At 45.4% G+C, this 21,769-nt stretch overlaps 1 protein-coding gene across 1 annotated transcript in view; it reads left to right on the top strand.

Moving 5' to 3' along the window:
• itgb7 (integrin, beta 7) overlaps positions 1–21,769 on the top strand; it is a 34,769-nt gene that overhangs the window by 11,024 nt on the left and 1,976 nt on the right. The window contains exons 2-15 of the mRNA XM_061220968.1: positions 950–1,019; positions 2,384–2,463; positions 3,249–3,444; positions 6,457–6,627; positions 7,300–7,541; positions 8,725–8,883; positions 9,488–9,583; positions 10,800–10,889; positions 12,370–12,510; positions 13,356–13,546; positions 14,524–14,753; positions 15,927–16,137; positions 17,510–17,700; positions 20,058–20,218. Of these exons, the coding sequence (XP_061076952.1) occupies positions 956–1,019; positions 2,384–2,463; positions 3,249–3,444; positions 6,457–6,627; positions 7,300–7,541; positions 8,725–8,883; positions 9,488–9,583; positions 10,800–10,889; positions 12,370–12,510; positions 13,356–13,546; positions 14,524–14,753; positions 15,927–16,137; positions 17,510–17,700; positions 20,058–20,218 (2,223 nt within the window). The 5' untranslated portion in view covers positions 950–955. The remainder of the gene's footprint in view (positions 1–949; positions 1,020–2,383; positions 2,464–3,248; positions 3,445–6,456; positions 6,628–7,299; positions 7,542–8,724; positions 8,884–9,487; positions 9,584–10,799; positions 10,890–12,369; positions 12,511–13,355; positions 13,547–14,523; positions 14,754–15,926; positions 16,138–17,509; positions 17,701–20,057; positions 20,219–21,769) is intronic.

Raw genomic sequence — 21,769 nt, 5'->3', positions numbered from 1 at the left:
AGGACTGGAGTTGACAAACACTGCTATAGGAAATTGAGAGTTGGTTTATATTGCTTGCTGTAACTTCTGGCTCACCGAAAGGAATGAAAGTTCCTATCACTACTTAGTGAATGTGCTTAATAAGCGGCAATTGATATCACTGGCGAGAAGCAAGGTATTAACAAGAAGGACAACTTCAACTTCTTGCTGAAGGATGACTGAATTGCAGGTAGAAAACAAAAAGATAAAATGGTGTCTTGTGTATATCAGAGTAGCACGAGACCTCAGGGTAGTCCTATACAGATGCCCATTACACATCCATTAGTTAGAGGTCATGTGACTGTATTTTTAAAGCAGAAATTTAGCTTTCGCATTTGAGAAGGCTGACCAACACAATACTGTCAAACCAGGTGTCATTTAGAGAACTGGGCTAAAACAGAACTTGAGGACTTCATTGACAGTTTCAGGTCTCAAAGAGCAAGAAGCGTTTCTGCATTCTCAACAGCATATCCATTGTACCTGTTGAAAACATTTTTTTAGGTGTACATATGGAAACGCACTCATAATCAAAAACTCAACATCAAAAACGTACTTCCACTTTTAAATGTTTTTTTTTTTTTAATGACTGTCATTTTAATAGTTATTATGCAGCAATATACTATTAAACTACTGCCATTTTGGTAGCATTTCTACATTACTATGGTGATCCAATTCTTTAGCTGATCAATCTGGCTAAAGACGGAACTAATACTCATCTTGCTCCGAACACCACTTACAAATTTGAAAAAGGGGCACTTTTTATATTCATTTGGCAGGAAACAACCTTTTCTCTTTTCAGTGAATTGTACAGGCATTCCCAGCATGCAGTGGAAAAATAAGGCTTGTGGTGATTCGGCAGAGTGATGAGAACGGAAGTGAGAAACCTGTGGTGCTGTGTTGCTCACTCACCTCTTCCTCTCGTCTCTTTCAGAACACAATGAACGAAGTGTGGGTGCTGGCAGCCATCTTACTGCACGCCGTGGGAGGGACGGGCACTGCAGGTAAGTGCCTGTCACAGACTCTCTGTCAGATAACAGCGTCTCTGAAATGTCTCGGTTTCCGGGTGCATGCATTTCCACTTTTGAGATTTTGCAACCGAGAAATGACGTGCGTCCCTTTGGGGTCATGCTCAGCTAGTGTGCATAATTCTTGCAGTGCGGTTCTAGTGAGTGGGGCGACATGGCTCAGGCAGTAAGAGCAGTCGTCTGGCAGTCGGAGGGTTGCCGGTTTGATCCCCCGCCCGGGCTGTGTCGAAGTGTCCCTGAGCAAGACACCTAACCCCCAAATGCTCCTGACGAGCTGGTCAGCGCCCTGCATGGCAGCCAATCGCTGTCGGTGTGTGAGTGTGTGTGTGAATGGGTGAATGGGAAGCATCAATTGTACATCGCTTTGGATAAAGGCGCTATATAAATGCCAACCATTTAGTGGACAGCATCTTATACAATATGCAGCTGTTTTAGTTTGTTTTTGTTAGTTTTACTCTTAGTTTTAGTTTTACTTTTTTAACTGCCACAACTTTCCAAATGAGTCCAGATCTAGAGGGCTGGAGATCTGGGACTGAGAGAAAAACATAAACAGATATACATTTTTTGACATAAACATATTTATTTAGCCCCAATTTAGCTCAGGTCTCATCTAGATATTCATGGTATTCCGATGACGTCACTTGAATAGCTGGGTGCCAAATTGTACGGATACTAATCGCTCACTAACACGAAACCGCCCGCCACTATGTGGAGTAGAATTAGAAACATGTAAAATTATACATTTTTCTGTTCACCTTTCTCTTTAACTTTGTTATAACAAATCCGGTGGTGACAAGAGTAGGCAGTTACGTTTTTATAGAATTGCAGTGGTGGGAGAGATTGAGGGAGAGGATACAAGGAGTTTAAGCCAAGCCAGGAGGAACTTGTATATACTGATAGCCTAGCAACATTTGCTAAGGTAACATAGTCTGCCTTGGTTCAAAGATCTTCTATTATCTTCTGTACAATATGGCCACGGTTCGCTTTGAGTGACGTCATCGAATACTATGAAACTAGAAACCTCGGCTTGAAACCTTTTCAACCAAATATAGCCAGGTTTTCACTTGAACGCCTAGAGAACTTCACATCTAGTCAGGTTATATTTGGTTGAAAAGGTTTCGAGCATGCTTCAGGTCCTGCCACAGTATCTCTTTCAGGTGCAGTGAAGACTTTGACTAGGCCACAGCTATTCCTCTGGCTCTGGGACTCCGCACACAGTGAGAGCCTGATCTAAGCTGCCGTGCGGCATCAGGCTTGCTGGTTCTAGGTAGTTAAAGAAACCCTGGCCTGTCGAGTGCGGAACTGTGGCTCTGATACCCTGTGGTGGGTGTGTTTGCCAGGGCCAGCCAGGGGATGCCAGTCCCAGGCCAGCTGTAAAGAATGCCTGAGGAGCCCAGGCTGTGGCTGGTGCATGCAGAAGGTAAGGTTATCTCTCAGCAGTCTATTCATTGAAAATAAAAATTATATAAAAAAATTCCCATTTATTAACATTGATGGGTTTGGCCCTTTTTCTTCTTACATTTTTATGTTGCGTGTATTATGTTTAATATTGGAGGGCTACAGAATTACAGAATTAACCGTTTTAACACATAGTTGATCACCTAAATACTTTTAGACGTGTATGTAGGGAAAACCCTGCTCTGCCAGTTTAGCCAGGGCGGCCTGTAGTGTAGTGGTTAAGGTAGATGACTGAGACCCGCATGGTCAGTGGTTCAGTCCCCGGTGTAGCAATAAGATCCGCACAGCCGTTGGGCCCTGCATTGCTCCAGGGGAGGATTGTCTCCTGCTTAGTTTAATGAACTGTACGTCGCTCTGGATAAGATGCCATTAATGTAGTGTGATGATGGAACGTTCAGAATGCGTCACAACGGGCCACGACGCCTGCCCCAGGTACAGACAGGTGCACCTGCCCCAGGTACAGACAGGTGCCCCTGCCCCAGGTACAGACAGGTGCACCTGCCCCAGGTACAGACAGGTGCCCCTGCCCCAGGTACAGACAGGTGCCCCTGCCCCTCCTCTCTCCTGCAGACCTCCTAATGGCCTTCCCAAAGTACATGGCATTTTTACCATCATTAGAGTCACCCTAGACAATTAGCTGTTGAGGTGTCTTGGTCAACAATAGGGCACATGTGCCAGCCAAGGCTGCAGATACAGCAGTCTTTCTGGCGTTGTGTACTGAGGTTGGAAACGTGCGTGCGTTTGCAGGGCTTCCTGAAGTCCGGGGAGCCGAACGAGCGGCGTTGCGACACCGCGCAGGCGCTGGAGGAGAGGAACTGCGGGCGGGAGCACCTGATCAATCCCCAGCCCGGCGTGGAGGAGATGAAGAACGTGGACCTGCGGAGCGACTCGGAGAACGTGGTGCAGCTGCAGCCTCAGAGCCTGCACCTCAAACTGCGCATCGGTGAGAACCAGCTCCCACACAGCCACGCTGTTCGTCTAGACCCAGCACGGCCAATCAAGCCTTGCTGTTTTAGTGTCCAATAAACATTTTCCCATGGAGTAAACTCAGAATTAGGATTGACCTCTTGTCCACTAGTTATGCTGCCATAGTGTCATTCTGGGCTCCGGCCCGGAGCTGTAGCTCAAGCTCTACCACCTGACCCCGCCTTCAGCTTCAGCTACCCTGCCACTTCTGCCCTCCTTGTGCCAAGAACGGACCTTCTTGGATAATTATCTATATTTGTTGTCTGCATAACTATTATTTGCATAATTATCATTAGCATAATTTATTATTTGTAGAATTACTGATTTCATTTATACATTTAATTTCTTTATTTATTACATATAACACTACTGTTAAACTTACTGTTTGCGCTGAGCTTGGTTCTGCTCAAGGTTTCTTCCTTGAAACTGTGCTGTATCTACATAAATATAAATGAAGTAGCTAATACATCATTGGACAAATGCTGCACAAAATATTGCAATACGCTGTTTCTAAACTAGCAATCTGCAGCCATTTCAGAGGCTTAAGAATGCAAACACCACAGGGAATTTGAAAAAGAATGTACTAGTTACAGAGCCGCGGTGGTGCAACAGGCGAAGATGCGGCAGACTTGTGGTTGCAGTTTGCTGCAGTTGCACACCGGGGACTGGGGTTCAATTCTCGGTCCTGCCAAAAAGCCAAGTTTGGCCGGCTCACGTGGAGCAGCAATAATTGGCTTGCTGCTCCAGAGGGAGGGCCTTGGCAGGGTTAGTAGATTGCTGCACAAAAAGCACCTCAGGCGCCTTGGTCACCAGCATGTGGCGAGACAGCTTGAAGAAGGCGTGTCGCTCTCGGAGGGACGGGGTGTGGGTGGTGTATCTAATACTAGCTCTAATTGAATTAGACGGGGTACAATTGGCTACCAAAAAGGGAGAAAAAAATATATTTTTTAAAAGAATGTACTTTGTATCAAAGAATGTCTGTGGGTTTTAAATCTGTAACTCTTGGTTCACATGACTTATTGTATAGCGTTTCTTCATCCCTGTTTATTTGTTGACACGCAAATTCAAACTACCGGTAAACTGAACATCGCTTTCCACTATGCAATATCCACATAAATATAAATGAAGCAATACATTAACATGATGCTATTTATCCATGGGATATTGAAAGTGAAAAATTCCTGCTTTCAGCAAAAAATGGACCATCTTCATCTCACCACCATAATTGTCCCGCACCATATAAAATGCATTGTTTATGTTACATACAAGTAGATCAAATTGTACAGAGACCTGTATTGGCATAAAAGTTAAATCATTATGCCAGTCACCTAAAAATAGACCCACATATTATATTGCGTGACTAAAGTTCTTAACAGGAGCATATTTACAGATTTCATGGCAATCAAGTCTATCAGGCAGAAGCCATTGGGAAGAGGGATGAAGACATGAAGAATTATCATTTTAACCGATTCATTTAAAAAAATGACACACAATCGACCAGGATGCCTGGATGTAAACTACAGGGAATTAACTACAATCTGTAGGTTACAACTGTGAGGCTACACTGCACAATGTCAGTGTAAATGTAAATGTTTAATTTGGCAATTAGGTTATTATCTGACTTATAATTGAACCAAAATACATTTAGAAAATTAAATTAAATTGGTCAGTACGTAAAAGATACGACCCCTAGCATAAGCAGTATCGGTTACGGTTAAACGTTATATACGTATAATTATATCCATCCATCCATCCATTATCTTAACCCGCTTATCCTGAACAGGGTCGCAGGGGGGCTGGAGCCTATCCCAGCATACATTGGGCGAAAGGCAGGAATACGCCCTGGACAGGTCGCCAGTCCATCGCAGGGCACACACACCATTCACTCACACACTCATACCTATGGGCAATTTAGACTCTCCAATCAGCCTAACCTGCATGTCTTTGGACTGTGGGAGGAAACCGGAGTACCCAGAGGAAACCCACGCAGACACGGGGAGAACATGCAAACTCCACACAGAGAGGCCCCGGCCGACGGGGATTCGAACCCAGGACCTCCTTGCTGTGAGGCGGCAGTGCTACCCACTGCACCATCCGTGCCACCCCGCCCCCATTTCGTTATGCAGGCAAAAAAAATGCTGTGTTTCTTTTAGAAAGCCTAACAAATGTCAGTGCTACCCACTGCACCATCCGTGCTGCACGTATAATTATATATTTTTTTTAATTAATCGGTACATCTCTAGTGGTCAGGGACTACATGACTTTTCTGGGCTCTTAGTGCAGTATATTGGTCAGGGACTAGTTAAGTTTATGCTGGCGTAATTTTATATTTTCTTATGATCATGCTATGGAAAGACCAAAACCTACAATTAATTTAGCGCTCCAACAAGAATCGTCCATAGAGCAAACACCAGATATATTCTGGTAATCAGAGAACTCCATTGTTGTCCAGAAAACTATTAAAGCAAGTCTAAGAGGCATGCTGTTGCTTTGTTTGGCATGATTCATCATAGCAATGAAGCACTTTATGAAGTGGCAGGGTTTATTTTGGGATATGTGGAAAATAGTTCAGTTTTGGCACCGACCAAGCTAGCCCAGTGTTATGTGCCATCAGGGGAGGTCAGGTTTGCTGTGTGAAAAATGCTTTAAAAGGGTCAAATGAATAAAAGATACATTTCACATACAAATCGCAGTGTTTCCTATGAAATAAATAGTGGCAGCTTGCACATGTTTTGTCCCGCCCAGCCTCATTGCCCCTGCTGCTTTTCATGGACTGCCCAGGACGGAGGGTCGTCGTGTAGAGGTTGTTCAGGCCGGGTGATGTTGCACAAAAACACACGCTTCCTTCCTGGTGATGCCGTGGCTGATGTTGCAGCTTTGCAAATTTGACGCTCTCTGTGCTTTATAAATGGCTTTCTAACAGCAGAAAGAAGCAATATATTTCTTCTGGAAGTCAGTTTTCTCCGTGATGAACTGTCTGGCTTCACAGGAGTCCCAGAGACGTTCGAGGTGTGGTTCAAGCGGGCGGAGGGGTACCCCATTGACCTGTACTACCTGATGGACCTGTCCTACTCCATGAAGGATGACCTGGAAAAGATCAAGCACCTGGGGGAGGATATCCTCAAGGCGCTGAAGAAGGTCACGAAGAAGGTCAGGATCGGTGAGTATGTGAACTCAGCTCCTCCAGTGTCCTTCAGATCCCACAGAAACTAAACCCCTACTAAACCCCCTAAACTCTCACAATCGTCCGACAACCTTGGTTTATTGCCATGGAAAATATAAAAGGCAAAATCTCAACTCGTTTCAGCCGTGCAAAAAGCTGGACATGGCTGAAGCAAAATGAAAAAGAGGGAAAGAAGATTTTGATGTGAGATGCAATTAAAGTCATTTCAAGAATCCTCAATGTTTAGTAAATTAATCAGTTTAAAACTCTGAAAACATTGTCACATTAAAAAAACTGGCCAAAGCCATTTCCTGTCACAATTGCCAGCCGATTTCCTACTTCAGGAATTAGATAAGGAGGGAACGTGCAGTAAACATGGAACTCTGGGCGACATTGGCTCAGGCGGTAAGAGCAGTCGTCTGGCAGTCGGAAGGTTGCCAGTTCAATCCCACCCTGGGTGTTTCGAAATGTCCCTGACAACTAACTCCCAAATGCTTCTGATGAGCTGGTTGGTACCTTGCATGGGCAGCCAATCGCCGTTGGTGTGTGAGCGTGTGTATGAATGGGTGAATGAAAAGCATCGATTGTACAGCGCTTTGGATAAAGGCGCTGTGTAAATGCCAGCCATGACTCTCATGCAGTTCTCCTTCCCTCGCCAATGCCCTGCAGGCTTCGGGTCCTTTGTGGACAAGGTGGCCTCGCCGTACGTCAGCCAGGTCAAGCTCAAGCTGGCCAACCCCTGCCCCAGCCGCATGGACAGCTGCCAGCCGGCCTTCAGCTTCCACAACGTTCTGCGGCTCACCGAAGACGCGGCGGAGTTCAAGACCCGGGTCAGCAGGCAGCGGATCTCCGGCAACCTGGACTCCCCGGAGGCCGGCTTCGACGCCATGATGCAGGCGGCCGTGTGCCAGGTGGGGGTGGGGCACGTGCGCTTCTCATGCCAGGCCAGGCAGCCCAATTTGGGGGACAAGGCCATGGGGTGGGGCCCCCCGGGGCGGAGCATGGCAACGGGTCGTGTCGGCCCACCCTGGTGGATGAGCATCCCAGATAAAGAGCTCCCGTTGCTGATGTCACGCCATCCCAAAATGCATCTACCTTTATCAAAACAATGCTATGTTGGCAGTAATCCAAGAGCCTGCAATGAAAGATTACATACTTTAGAGTACAGGAAACATACAACGATGACAGGTTTAGGTATGTCTACCACAGTATGTCACATTTCTTTGACATTATTTTTCAATGCAATATCAATGTTTCATCTTAAACCACCATAAGGAGCTAATTTATATGCTTTATAATGGACAGAAAGCATTCTATTGATTTTCAGAGTGGTTTGGATAGGTTTTGGATAGGTTTTTGGACCCTTAGATATCTTAAGATATCTTGACACTAAGCTGATGTCACTAAATTAACGTAATTCCCACTTGGAATTTTCATCGCTGTCTTGGAATAACTGCCTATTTTTTTACTTAATCTTTTTGCTACGATGGAATGGGTGATAAATGGTGGTGAAATGGTTGTATGTATCCTTGAGTTCATACTCCCAGATAGACTCTGTTGTCCAATATCTCACACTAGTTGCAGATGAGACTGGGCAGGGGGTACTTGTTAACTGGCCAAACTATGCACTTACCCTGTACAGTTGCTCTGTATTTGATTTAGTTGTTGTGTTTCAGTTACTAATAAAAGTGGAACACAGTTTGTTGCTCCCTCTCATAGGGTAGTTTCAGGAGCACTGAATGTCTGAGTTGGGCAGTCTCATGGCACCAGGTGTTTGCATTTGTGTCTACATTAAAAATATGAAATGTCATTTTGATCAGAGGAATGGGAATTTTTTCCCTATTCACCTGTGGTACTGTGCCTACCCTTAATTGTGACTGAGAAAAATGTTTTGAAATAAAAAAGCATTACAAACTACATCTAACCATAACCACAAGAGTCACAAAGTGCTCACGTTTCATATCAGCCTGCTTCAGAAAAAAATAAAAGTCTCAAAACACTTCATGTATCTCTTAATCTTGGCATGTTACAAAAAAGTCAAGTTCACAGCTTTTATCTTTGCCTTCGTGGTTGGTCCTGCGTGTTTCTCCGCAGGAGGCTATCGGCTGGGCTAACGTCACCCGCATCCTGGTCTACACCTCCGATGACACCTTCCACATGGCTGGCGATGGCAGGCTGGCGGGAATCTACCTGCCCAACGAGGGGAAATGCCACCTCAGCGCAGACGGCTACTACAACAGAGCCACCGAATACGTGAGCGGCTCCTTTCACTCCACTGCAGGCCTGTCTGTTTGAGCTGAGGGCCATGCTTGCTGTCAGCGTTCAGCTTGGCATCGCATGATGTCCTTGTGCCAAGAACTGGTGCTTCAGCCACATGCACAGTTGTAAAATCCAGGTGTGAGAAAGTAGAAGTCCTGTCTTTCACTCGTGAACTCACCCAGTGGATTTCTCTCATTAGTTCTACCCTCCTGGATCAAGAATTTAGCTAATGAGAAAATCCCGTTGGTTGGAACAAAATACTGGACTTCAACTTCCCGAACCTGGACTTTACACCTCTGGCCAATGCATTATCTGAGAGCGCTGAAAGGCAGCATATTGTTGTTCCGGGCAAACTGTGGTTTTTCAGTTCTGTGCTGTTTATTTTTCATGTCACAGAATCAGGTGGATCATTCCCTTTTCACATTATTTCTGAAGGCTCTCACGCATTAGCTCAGCATGGTTAGTAGCTAGTAGCTTTTGTAGCTTTTGTAGCGTTTTTAGCTTGCGATAGCACTGAAAATAGTTTAGATTTGTGTGCTAACTGAATTCCAGAGGCGCCCCATGTCATGTCATGTTTCTAAGCATAAGCTGATTTCAGGACTACCCCTCGATTGGCCGTCTCTCCAGGGCCCTCTCTGCCAACAACATCCAGCTGATCTTCGCTGTCACAGAGAGGAGTGTGCCCAGCTATCAGGTTAGCCAGGTTATTCCAGCATCTATTTGATGGGCAGTTACTGTGGATAACGTGCAATATGGGGCCTGGTCCAGCCTTTTTACACAGACAATTTAGTAGTTTTTTCATAAAATATTTTATATAGAAAATGAAAATTTCGTTTTTAGGACGCACATTCACTTAAATTGCATATATTTATTTTAGGCCAAAAGTATTGAAATTATGGGTATCCTTTTTAAAAAAAAGTTATGAACCATACTGTTATGTTTATGTTTATTTTAGAAAAGATATAGGTAGGGTGGGGTATCCAATACGGGTTCACTTTGAGGGCCCCTGGTTTGTCATTGTGATTAATCAAACAACATTGATCAGGCTGGCTGGCCTTCCGGCATCCACTGTCAGACCCCTACAACTGCTCCAGAATGCTGCAGCCCGTCTGGTATTCAATGTCCCCAGACATTCACACGTCACCCCCCTGCTCAGCAACCTCCACTGGCTGCCTGTTATGGCACGCATCAAATTTAAAACTTTGGTGCTTGCATACCAGGCAGTTAAGGGATCAGCCCCAGCATATATCCAAAAAGCTCATCAGACCCTACACCCCTGCCAGACCTCTCTGTTCCGCTACTTCGGGACGCCTGGCACCTCCCCCTCACCACAACTGCACTTCTCACTCACGACTGCTGTCTGTCCTGGCCCCACGGTGGTGGAACGACCTTCCTGACCCTCTAGCAGAGTCTTTGAGCACTTTCAAGGGCAGACTGAAAACTCTTTTCCTCCCTACCTCACTGTCATAATTAGCCATGTATGCTGTGTGTTTGCTATATGTAATATTTGCACTGGTGTTTAATTATTTTAGTATTCAGGGTGTTCTATCTGCCAGCCGTAGGAATGCTACTTGGATACTTATTCTACTAGGGTTTAAGTTTGTGTCTGTGTGATCACTCTAGAACCGTACCTCCCTCTTGGGTTTTCAGCACATTTGCCCCTGGTTCTGATTTTCCCTTAATTGCACCTCACTCTGGATGAGAGTGTCTGCTAAATGATTATAATGTAATGTAATGACATTGGTCTATCACTCTCTCGTATAGGCCGATGTGTCTAAAAATGTTTTTAAATCTATAAAGATTAGATCAGAACGTGGTTGGTTTCTGAAGGAGTGCCCCAATAATCAATTTCTCATCTTGTTCCATTGTGCCAACCCCACTCTTGTCTCCCCCATCCCTTGCACCCCCAGGCTCTGAGCAAACTCATCCCCAAGTCTGTAGTGGGAGTGCTGGAGGCAGACTCCAGTAACGTGGTCCAGCTCATTTCTGATGCTTACGGGGTGAGTGCTGCTCTGGCTGAAGGTTATCCAGTCACTGGGAGCCAAACTGAATGCAATCATGCTATGCTTCTTTAAGTATTTCCTGATTTCCCTGATTTACATTTTCACATTTTTATTCGCATGTGTTGAAGATGACCAGACTCTTAAATGACTAAAATTAACTCATATTAAAACATTTAAGAGGTTCTCCCATTCAGAATAACTTGATTACTGAATTCATGGCAGTGCTGTGACTGGGAATTGAAGTCCCGTTCCTTAACCATGATATAACTGAGAACGTCTTTGCTGCTCTGTCATCTGCCGTCTTCCGTCCATCGTGTGAACACCACATAACTGCTGATGTCTGGACTCTTAGTAGACTGAGGACTGCAGTGTCATGAGGAAGTGGTTGGGTCAGTGCAGTGCAGTTCTCTACAGGGTGTGCTAACGCCTTCCTGTATTGCTTATTTGAGTGTCTGAGAGTATGAAGCTCACTCTGACCTGCTGTGGGTTTTTTAAGTAAAGTGTGTGAATGTATTGCGTTAAAAGTGTCAGACGCGGGGACAGAAGAACTGATTGTGACCCAGTTTGTGGCAGAGAAGATGTTTTTATTGAACAGTTCAGGGTCGATACAAGCAATGGTCGAATACCAGCGAACAGATCAAAGTAGATAATCAAGTTCATAGTCAGAGGCAGGCAGAGGGTAGGCGATCAACACAAACAACAGTACCAAACACTATTCAAAATCCGTAATCCAAGAAGTCAAGCAAAATCCGATAACAGGTAACCCAAACAAGTGAAAGGGCAAAGCCACAAAGAGAAGTCCGGGTATACAAACCGGGTCAGAACATGAAACAGGCAAGCAGAAAACCGCTGGAGCGTATGGTCGGGACACATAACAATCCGCAGAAGAACTGAACGAACTGGCAGGGTTAAATACACAGACAGTTATCCACAGTGATAAACAGGTGTGAGTGATTCGTCACAGTCAGCGCGACACAGGTGAGTAAAGAGCTATGGAAAGTGAACGGGGACAAAAAACGCAGGAATAAAGGTCATAAAAGGGAAACGCTAGGAGACACTGGTAACCGTCAATGTTTCAGCATTTTAAATTTAATTAAAATGTAGAAAAGTAGAAATAAATACAGCAGACACTGCCAAAGTCAGGCTGTCCTACATAACTGAACGACCGGACAAAAATGGCTGCTGTCAGGGAATTGACCAAGAGCTCAACTGATTCTGTGCTGATACGGTTTCTTTTCTTTGCTGTTTAAAAAAAAAAGATAATGATTTTTCTTGCAGCCATTTTTTAAAGAGGTCCTGGAGGAGTGCTTATCAGGTTTTCAGAGTGACTTTAAATAATATTGTTTTTAATGACAAATGACAGGATGAGGGTCTGTTTCTGCATATTCTTTGTATTGTTTGTGGGTTTGCAATTGCATGTGAGCATGAGTGTTCCTGTTTGTGTTCATGTTCACATGTTTCTGGATTCTGCCCACAGAACCTGTCGTCCACCATCTTACTGGAGCACCAGCGCGCCCCTGCTGGGCTGGACATTTCCTACCGGTCCAAATGCAGCCACGGCGTCCACAGACCGTGGCAGAGGAACGGCGAGTGCAGCAACGTCAGGATCAACGAGCAGGTCTGCCATCTTCTGATTCAGCTGTAGCACCAAGCCTGTGCCCTTGCCTGACCGTGCCACCCACTGTTGATTCAGCTGGAGCACCAAGCCTGTGCCCTTGCCTGATAGTGCCACCCACTGCTGATTCAGCTGTAGCACCAAGCCTGTGCCCTTGCCTGATAGTGCCACCCATTGGTGTTCCTGCCATCCCTCTACCTCATCTTTGCTTCATTTATGTACTTTTACTAATCTGTTTTTAAACGAGTCTTTAAACAAGCCGGTGTCAACCAGCGGCAGGTGGGTTTGCCTACTGCGTCAGGTTCTGCTCAAAGTTTCTTCCTGTTAGCCAGGGAGATTTTCCTTGCCATTGTTGCCCTAGGTGTACTCTTGGGGACCGGTTTCTCTGTAAAGCTGCTTTGTGACAAAGGCCCTTTGTTAAAAGCGCTATATGAATAGAAATTGATTGATTGATTGATCTTCTGCTGCTAATGCAAATGACAAACCCAGCTTTAAAGATTGCCTGGCTGCTTAATAAGTGCAGCACAAACGGATCTAACAATCCGGAGAGCGACAAGCCGCCTCGTCTTCATTAAAAAATTATGTTTAATATAGCACCTGCTTTAATATATGCTTTAAGAAATGGCTATATGATATGTTTGTTCATAATTTTGAGGCTATATACAGCAGTGCATAGCCTACAGGATGACATGTAGTCTACACTATATGGACATTCACTAGTTAGTGAATAAGACAATAGTGGGCCTCTTTACTCTCTTTACTCCCAGAATGCACCTGGCTCTGCATTAATGCTTTCTCCCAGGGGTCTCACTCTGTCTCCACGCCTCCCACCTGTTCCTCCGTCCCAGGTGGATTTCACTGTGAAGGTGACGGCCACCTCCTGCCTGCCGGGGGTGGAGGAGTTTGTCATCAAACCGCAGGGCATTGGCGAGGAGCTGAGGGTCACCGTGGAAACGCTGTGCGACTGTAACTGTGGGGACTCGAAGAACCACTCCGCCCACTGCAGTGGGAACGGCACGCTCAGCTGTGGAACCTGCAGGCAGGTTGCTGTCCTGTGGGCAGGGCGGCTATTTTTTACATTTTACATTTTAATCATTTGGCAGACGCGACTTACAAATGCACTGGTTAAAGCATAAAATCCATAACTAGTAACATACACATGAAGGGCTGTTATAAACAAAAAGACAGCAGTCATCGTAAGTTTATTTTATTTTTCTTATGGTTATCCTGCACATCCTGCACATTTTCTCATTGTTTCTCCTGTTGATGCATCTTTTAATTAAATGTGTAATGTTGCATATATTGCTGCATATATCAAGGCTTTCTTGAGTCAGGTCAGTGCCACCTGCAAACTGCAATAGCACCCAGAGACCCACTCAATAGCACCCAGAGACCCACTCAATAGCACCCAGAGACCCCCTCAATAGCACCCAGAGACCCCCTCAATAGCACCCAGAGACCCCCTCAATAGCACCCAGAGACCCCCATAGCACCCAGAGACCCCCTCAGGGCAATCTCCTTTAGCCTCCTGACAGTCCACTGCGCTTCATTAGCTAATGGAGGGATACCAGCGAGATTCTTACCAGCAATGGGCTCTCAAGTAGCACAGTCATCTGTACATCTCATGAAACACCTGTGAAGCCATTTGTCCCAAATGTATGCTGCCCTTAAAAGGGGGCTAAAATGTAAACTCAGCTCACCACTGTAGTACAAGTGAACACAGATACAGGTTGCCAGTGTGTAATGACTGAGCATGTTTGTTTTTTAATATCTCCAAGGTGAAAATCCTCCATAGTATGCCTTTAACAACATGGAAATTGCTTAATTACATTATCTAAAATCGTGGAGTAGAGAGCCAAATGAAGAACTGGGTGCTTCTCAATGTCTGTACTTGCCCATACAACCGCGTACGGTCTTGTGAACTCGTGAAACGTCATATTTAATGGCCATAACCTGTTCCAAAGCCAAGAACGCACCGTCATACGTGGCTGACCACGTGACCCGTTGTGGTTGCAGCTGTGAGGAGGGGCAGCTGGGCCAGCACTGCGAGTGCGAGAGGCAGGGGGACGCGGTCACGGTGGCGGCCATGGAGGCGCAGTGCCGGCAGACCAACGAGTCGCAGCTGTGCAGCGGGCAGGGCAGCTGCCAGTGCGGACGCTGCCTGTGCCAGGAGGCGGGCCGGCGGGGCCAGTTCTGCGAGTGCGACGACAACAGCTGCCCCCGACACAACAACCAGCTCTGTGCAGGTGAGGCCCAACAACTGCCCCCGACACCACAACCGGCTCTGTGCAGGTGAGGCCCCTCAACTGCCCCCGACACCACAACCGGCTCTGTGCAGGTGAGGCCCCTCAACTGCCCCCGACACCACAACCGGCTCTGTGCAGGTGAGGCCCAACAACTGCCCCCGACACCACAACCGGCTCTGTGCAGGTGAGGCCCAACAACTGCCCCCGACACCACAACCGGCTCTGTGCAGGTGAGGCCCAACAACTGCCCCCGACACCACAACCGGCTCTGTGCAGGTGAGGCCCAACAACTGCCCCCGACACCACAACCGGCTCTGTGCAGGTGAGGCCCAACAACTGCCCCCGACACCACAACCGGCTCTGTGCAGGTGAGGCCCCACAACTGCCCCCGACACCACAACCGGCTCTGTGCAGGTGAGGCCCAACAACTGCCCCCGACACCACAACCGGCTCTGTGCAGGTGAGGCCCAACAACTGCCCCCGACACCACAACCGGCTCTGTGCAGGTGAGGCCCAACAACTGCCCCCGACACCACAACCGGCTCTGTGCAGGTGAGGCCCAACAACTGCCCCCGACACCACAACCGGCTCTGTGCAGGTGAGACCCAACAACTGCCCCCGACACCACAACCGGCTCTGTGCAGGTGAGGCCCAACAACTGCCCCCGACACCACAACCGGCTCTGTGCAGGTGAGGCCCAACAACTGCCCCCGACACCACAACCGGCTCTGTGCAGGTGAGGCCCCACAACTGCCCCCGACACCACAACCGGCTCTGTGCAGGTGAGGCCCCAACCTCCACCCGAACCTCCACCCTGAACCTGACCCCACCCTAGGTGTGTCGAAGTGTCCCTGAGCAAGCCGTCTAACCCCCCCCCAAATGCTCTTGACGAGCTGGTCGGTGCCTTGCATGGCAGCCAATCGCCGTTGGTGTGTGAGTGTGTGTATGAATGGGTGAATGAGAAGCATCATCAGCTTTGGATAAAGGCGCTATATAAAATGCCAACCATATTCGTAGTCTGAGTTGTTTTTCATCAGCCTTGGTAAAAACAATATGACCGTATAGCTAATTAAATCTGTTTAAGTCGGTTAATCAAATTAATCTGTTAATTGCTGGAAAAATACCAAAACATAAGAAATATAAGCATGTAACATGTGAATTTGTGGCCCACAGGTCATGGGTCGTGTAACTGCAGCAAGTGCATCTGTCATGGAAGCTACACTGGCGATGACTGCAGCTGCTCCGGGCAGACGGATAAGTGCGTGGGGAAGGATGGCAGGGTGTGTAGTCAGCATGGCCGGTGTGAGTGCAACCAGTGCGTTTGCAACAAGCACTTCTTACCGAGTGACTGCTCAGAGCTCAGAGTATCGTGCCAAGACTTCCAGTAAGTGCCACTCCAACGGCCAAAGACCCATACTGACCTTTGTCCTTGTCACTTACAAAATGATATGTTGGTTAGAAGACTTTGGGCCTTGCTTTGGTGACACCTGTAGCACAAACACATATGGGTGCTAGTGGAATTGCTAAGTCTGTCCCGTGAAAAACGTTTTGTTTGTATATTCCACCTGGTTTGTTAGTTTTGTGTGATTTCATGCAAATGAAGACTTTTGCACATCACTTACCTTGTATAATCACCTAATCTAATGGCCAAATGAACATATTATTGAGTAGTTAGCCAATCAGAATTAAGAATCATTCACATGCTATAAGGTGGGGGTAGAGCGGAGAGCCAGGAGCGACCAGAGGAAGAACCCGACTGAGCGAACGCGCTAGGGTTCGCCCCTGAATGCTGGGGTTGGTTTACAGGGATATTCAGGAACGGAAAACAATATCTAATCCAAGAAGAAAGGGAGGAACAAAAACTAACCCAAAACAACCCTCACAAAACAGGGCGAATAATCGAATCACTAATTGTGCTTAAAGGCGAGCACAGATACAGATAAATGGGGAGTTCAGAAATAAAAGTACAACCTAGCAAAAAACCGCTAGGCATGAAACAAAAAACCCATGAGGCGCAGCTCAGGCAAAACACAAACTAAAATACTTATACCGGGGACAACGTCCCTCTACCGCCGGCTCACACGAGCCCAAAACAGAAATGAAAACCCTTAGGGAAGGTGTCGGTGAACCCAACAACTAAACCGAGCACCTTCCTTACCTTTGTTCTTTTCTTTTCTTTTAATTGTATGGCTTTGACACACACACACACACACACACACACACACACACACACACACACACACACACACACACACACACACACACACACACACACACACACACACACACACACACACACACACACACACACACACACACACCTGCACAGTACCTGACTCGTATAAACGCAGAGTCCACCTTGTGCCTTTACCGGCTTTGTGCTAGGGCGAACGGTAACACAGAAGCACTGAAGACCAGTCAGAACTGGCCTTAAATACTCTGCTGGGAGGCAATTCCCCTGGTGCAAACGAGGAACAGGTGTTACCAATTATCCTAGGCCCTCTGGCGATCACCACGGGTATTACCTCCCACCATGACACATGCAGGGAGTAAAAAAAGTAAAAATACCTTAAGCTTTTTTTTGTAATATGTATTGTATTTTTGTATTTCCACTGTAAATCATCTTTGTAAATCGCAAAGCGCCATGCGAAGAGCTGAATTGAGTTGAGTGTCAGATGATCTTTCCTGTGGCCCATATTGTGCTCATGCCTGAGGTCCTCATGTTGTGTGCCTCTGTTCTGCTTTCCGTGAATCAGGAAATGTGCTCTGTGCGCGCTATCACACCACAGCCAGAACTGCAGCCTGGAGTGTGGCACAGAGGATGTGGTGAAGACTGAGAGAGCTGACGACCAGCGGGAGTTCACCTGCCAGTACGCCCAGGTCCGCTACACCGTGGACTCCAAAACCGACGACGGCAGAATCTGGGTGTACTACGCCGATCTCCCAGGTGAGCGGGCTTTCCATCCCAGACATTTACACCTGTCACAGGACCACACCCACTGTCACTATGGTTACAGTACACCTGTCACAGGACTACACCCACTGTCACTATGGTTACAGTACACCTGTCACAGGACTACACCCACTGTCACTATGGTTACAGTACACCTGTCACAGGACTACACCCACTGTCACTATGGTTACAGTACACCTGTCACAGGACTACACCCACTGTCACTATGGTTACAGCACACCTGTCACAGGACTACACCCACTGCCACTATGGTTACAGTACACCTGTCACAGGACTACACCCACTGTCACTATGGTTACAGTACACCTGTCACAGGACTACACCCACTGTCACTATGGTTACAGTACACCTGTCACAGGACTACACCCACTGTCACTATGGTTACAGTACACCTGTCACAGGACTACACCCACTGTCACTATGGTTACAGCACACCTGTCACAGGACTACACCCACTGTCACTATGGTTACAGTACACCTGTCACAGGACTACACCCACTGTCACTATGGTTACAGCACACCTGTCACAGGACTACACCCATTGTCACTATGGTTACAGTACACCTGTCACAGGACTACACCCACTGTCACTATGGTTACAGTACACCTGTCACAGGACTACACCCACTGTCACTATGGTTACAGCACACCTGTCACAGGACTACACCCACTGCCACTATGGTTACAGCACACCTGTCACAGGACTACACCACTGTCACTATGGTTACAGTACACCTGTCACAGGACTACACCCACTGTCACTATGGTTACAGTACACCTGTCACAGGACTACACCCACTGCCACAAATATTTAATAATTTTTCTTTAATTACGCCACCATTTGTAGAAGGTTGATATACAGTTTATACAGTCACCAAGCACTTTATTAGGACTGGTCAAAGCTGACAGGAAGGTGACAGTAACGCAAATAACCACAAATTCCAAGAGTGGTATGCAGAAGAGCATCTCTGAACACATAACACATCATAACTCTGAGTGGAGTACAGCAGTAGACGTCTAAAAAATAAGTCTAATAAATACCTAATAAAGTGCTCGGTGAGTGTATATATCACCATTAAATGCTTCACTGTTTGAGTAGTAGTGGTATATCCCCTACAATTAAACCATGACAGAGTTTTAGCCTCCTGGAAGAGGCAGCCAGAGTTTGGCTGACACCATGTGTTCTAACATGGTTCCCAGAGCCTGTGGAAGCAACACAATCCCATCACATTACACATCCACCACCGTGCTTTACAGTGACGATTAGGTTATTTTCTGCATGACCGTCCCTCTTTTTACTGCAAACTCACTTCTGAGGTTTGTGACCCAAAAGCTCTGTATCTGTCTCATCAAACCTGCCTGCAGTCTTTTTGTACATTTCTCTTTTTGTACATTTCTCTTATTGTACATTTCTCTTTTTGTACATTTCTCTTTTTGTACATTTCTCTTATTGTACATTTCTCTTTTTGTACATTTCTCTTATTGTACATTTCTCTTACCTTTTTCGTATGAAGGGCTAGTACGAGTGTGTCGTGTGGGATTCAACAAACTTCAGAAAACTGTCCTGAATAAAGATGTCCATTATAATGCCGATCAGCCACAACATTAAAACCACCTGTTCAAACCAGTTTTTTCATTATTAAAAAGGCATTCAACTGTATAAACTATGATATGTGTACTTTTGTCAGCAGATAATCATAAGCAAATTGCATTCAAAAGCTTAATTTTTAAATAAAAATGGAAATCTTTGGGGGGGGGGTGCATTGTTTTGTTATTTTAATATGTTGGTACATACTGTTGTTCCTGTTCATGTCTCTCTTAACAGGTGCTCCAGGAATTTTTCATAATTAAAACAAATAAAGACCGCCCACCCATCAAAATGGGATCAATTCCTACATAAGTTTCACCACATGCAGTACCATGTACTTTCAATGGGGGGGAAGACGGGTGAAACTGGTGTCGGATTAGAAGTTCCTAAAGGCTTCCTAAAAACAAAAAAATAAAGCTCAACATACTTTGATTTTTTTCATCAGAATGTAGAGGGTGGGTGGCCAATACTTGACACACATTTCCAATGTTTTCAGTACAAGATCAAGCATTTTTCATAGCCTTTTTTACTCATCTTCAACAGGGCACTGTATATGGATGTGTGGATGTGTATGTATGCATTGACAGATATCCTTTATTTCAGCATTCTAATATCGAATGCACACAGAAGACTGACATAGGTATTTCGGTCAATAGGTTTTCGTCATAGTTTTGGAATGAGTAGAAGTGAAGGGTTAGGGGTTCCTTTCATCGCCCCCGCTCTCCCCTGTTCTCCTCCACAGAGCCCATCGACCTGACGATGGTGGCAGTGGGCGGTTCGATCGTGGGCATCATCCTCATCGGCATTGCCATCATCATCGTGTACCGGCTGCTGCTGGAGCTGTACTACCGCAGAGAGTACCACACCTTCATCGACGAGCAGAAACGCGCCCAGTGGAACGTGGTGAGCCTGACGCCCGCACATTACCTCCCCTTTTATTTAGCAGACGCTTTTACAAAAAAGTGCTTGTCAAAGACATTCGAAACAACTACGGAGCAGGTGGGATAAGCTCCAATTCACAATTTGCATGCCTCTGCTGGTCTCGGCGGATTTCAATTTGATTCTTGTGTTTTTATAGTTGTCAATATGAGAGAGGGAACGTGTGCTGCCTTGTGAAAGAATGAAGTTACTTAAAAGCTTACATAAATTGACACTTCATTAGTTTGTAAAAGAAATTCATACAACAAATGCTTTCGATTAATAAACAGTTAAAGGGAGCCTCCACAGAGGAATAATGGAATAATGCACTGGATGCCAAGAATTATTCTTAATTCATGTATTGTAACAGCGATTTTGTTCAGTGTGTTTTATAGCAGTTTTCGTCTTGTGAACCTGCAATATTACTGAATGATCAATAAAACAACAAAAGGCAACATATTTCTGCTTGAACATTTTAAGGCCTTTTAAACCAATGCAGAAGATTTTTTAATTAACATAAACATAAGTTTATGTGGATGCTTCAATTAAAAGCTATGATCATTATTTGTACATGGCAGCATTTGTGAATTGAACGGTAGGGTATTACCTTTCAATATCTGTTCTTTATCTGTATTATACAAGACTTAGTTCTGACCTCGCATTGTCATTGGCTGAGAGGCATACCAAGGAGTGCTATAAGTCACACCTAACTTAAAAAAACTTTGTTACCAATCCACTATGATTTTGTTCAATTTCCGATTCATTGTATCAGAAATATCATAAACACGTAACCTAGCAAAACTTCAGAAGCACTAACGCTGTGTCATTAAAATGGCAGTGTTGGTAAAACTGGTGCACAATTGCAATAATACATTCAAAATCATGCCTTCCTGTGATTCCTGTGTGCTGTGATTGCTACAAATGTAATAATAATAATAATAATAATAATAATAATAATAGTAATAATAATAATAATAATAAAGTTTATTTATAGTTCATAAGATCCACACAGCTGTTGCCCCTGAGCAAGGCCCTTAACCCCACATTGCTCCAGCCAGCCTGCTTTTGAATAATAAATAGCACGTGAAATTATGGAATATGTTTGACTGGAGTATGACTTGTTGGTGGGGGTTGGGTATTCGACAAAAACTTTAATCAATGGACATGAATGAATATATTAGTATACAAGATGGTATTCTTGAAATTATAGGGAAGTGCAAACACCTTTTGTCAGGATAAAAGGTGTTGTATAGTTTAGTAAGCAAAATGCAGTATTTTACTACTCATAAGACCCATAATATCATTTAGTTTCAATGTCTGTTATGTACGGTTCCGGAGACCCAAACACAGACCAGGGGATATTTAGAAATCGTTGTTTATTCAGTCCAATATCAAAAGCCAGGTAATCAGAGAACAGTGCCAAATCGAGTTGCAAAAGAATAGTGACTAAACAGTCCGAGGTCAAAAATCCAGATGAGCAGAAAGGCAGCAGTACAAAAGGGCAAAGCAATTTGAATGTAGATCAAAAACCAAAAA

The sequence above is a fragment of the Conger conger genome, chromosome 14 (assembly GCF_963514075.1).
Source record: "Conger conger chromosome 14, fConCon1.1, whole genome shotgun sequence".
Taxonomy (NCBI): Eukaryota; Metazoa; Chordata; class Actinopteri; order Anguilliformes; family Congridae; genus Conger; species Conger conger.
This window is presented reverse-complemented; position numbering and strand designations above follow the sequence as displayed.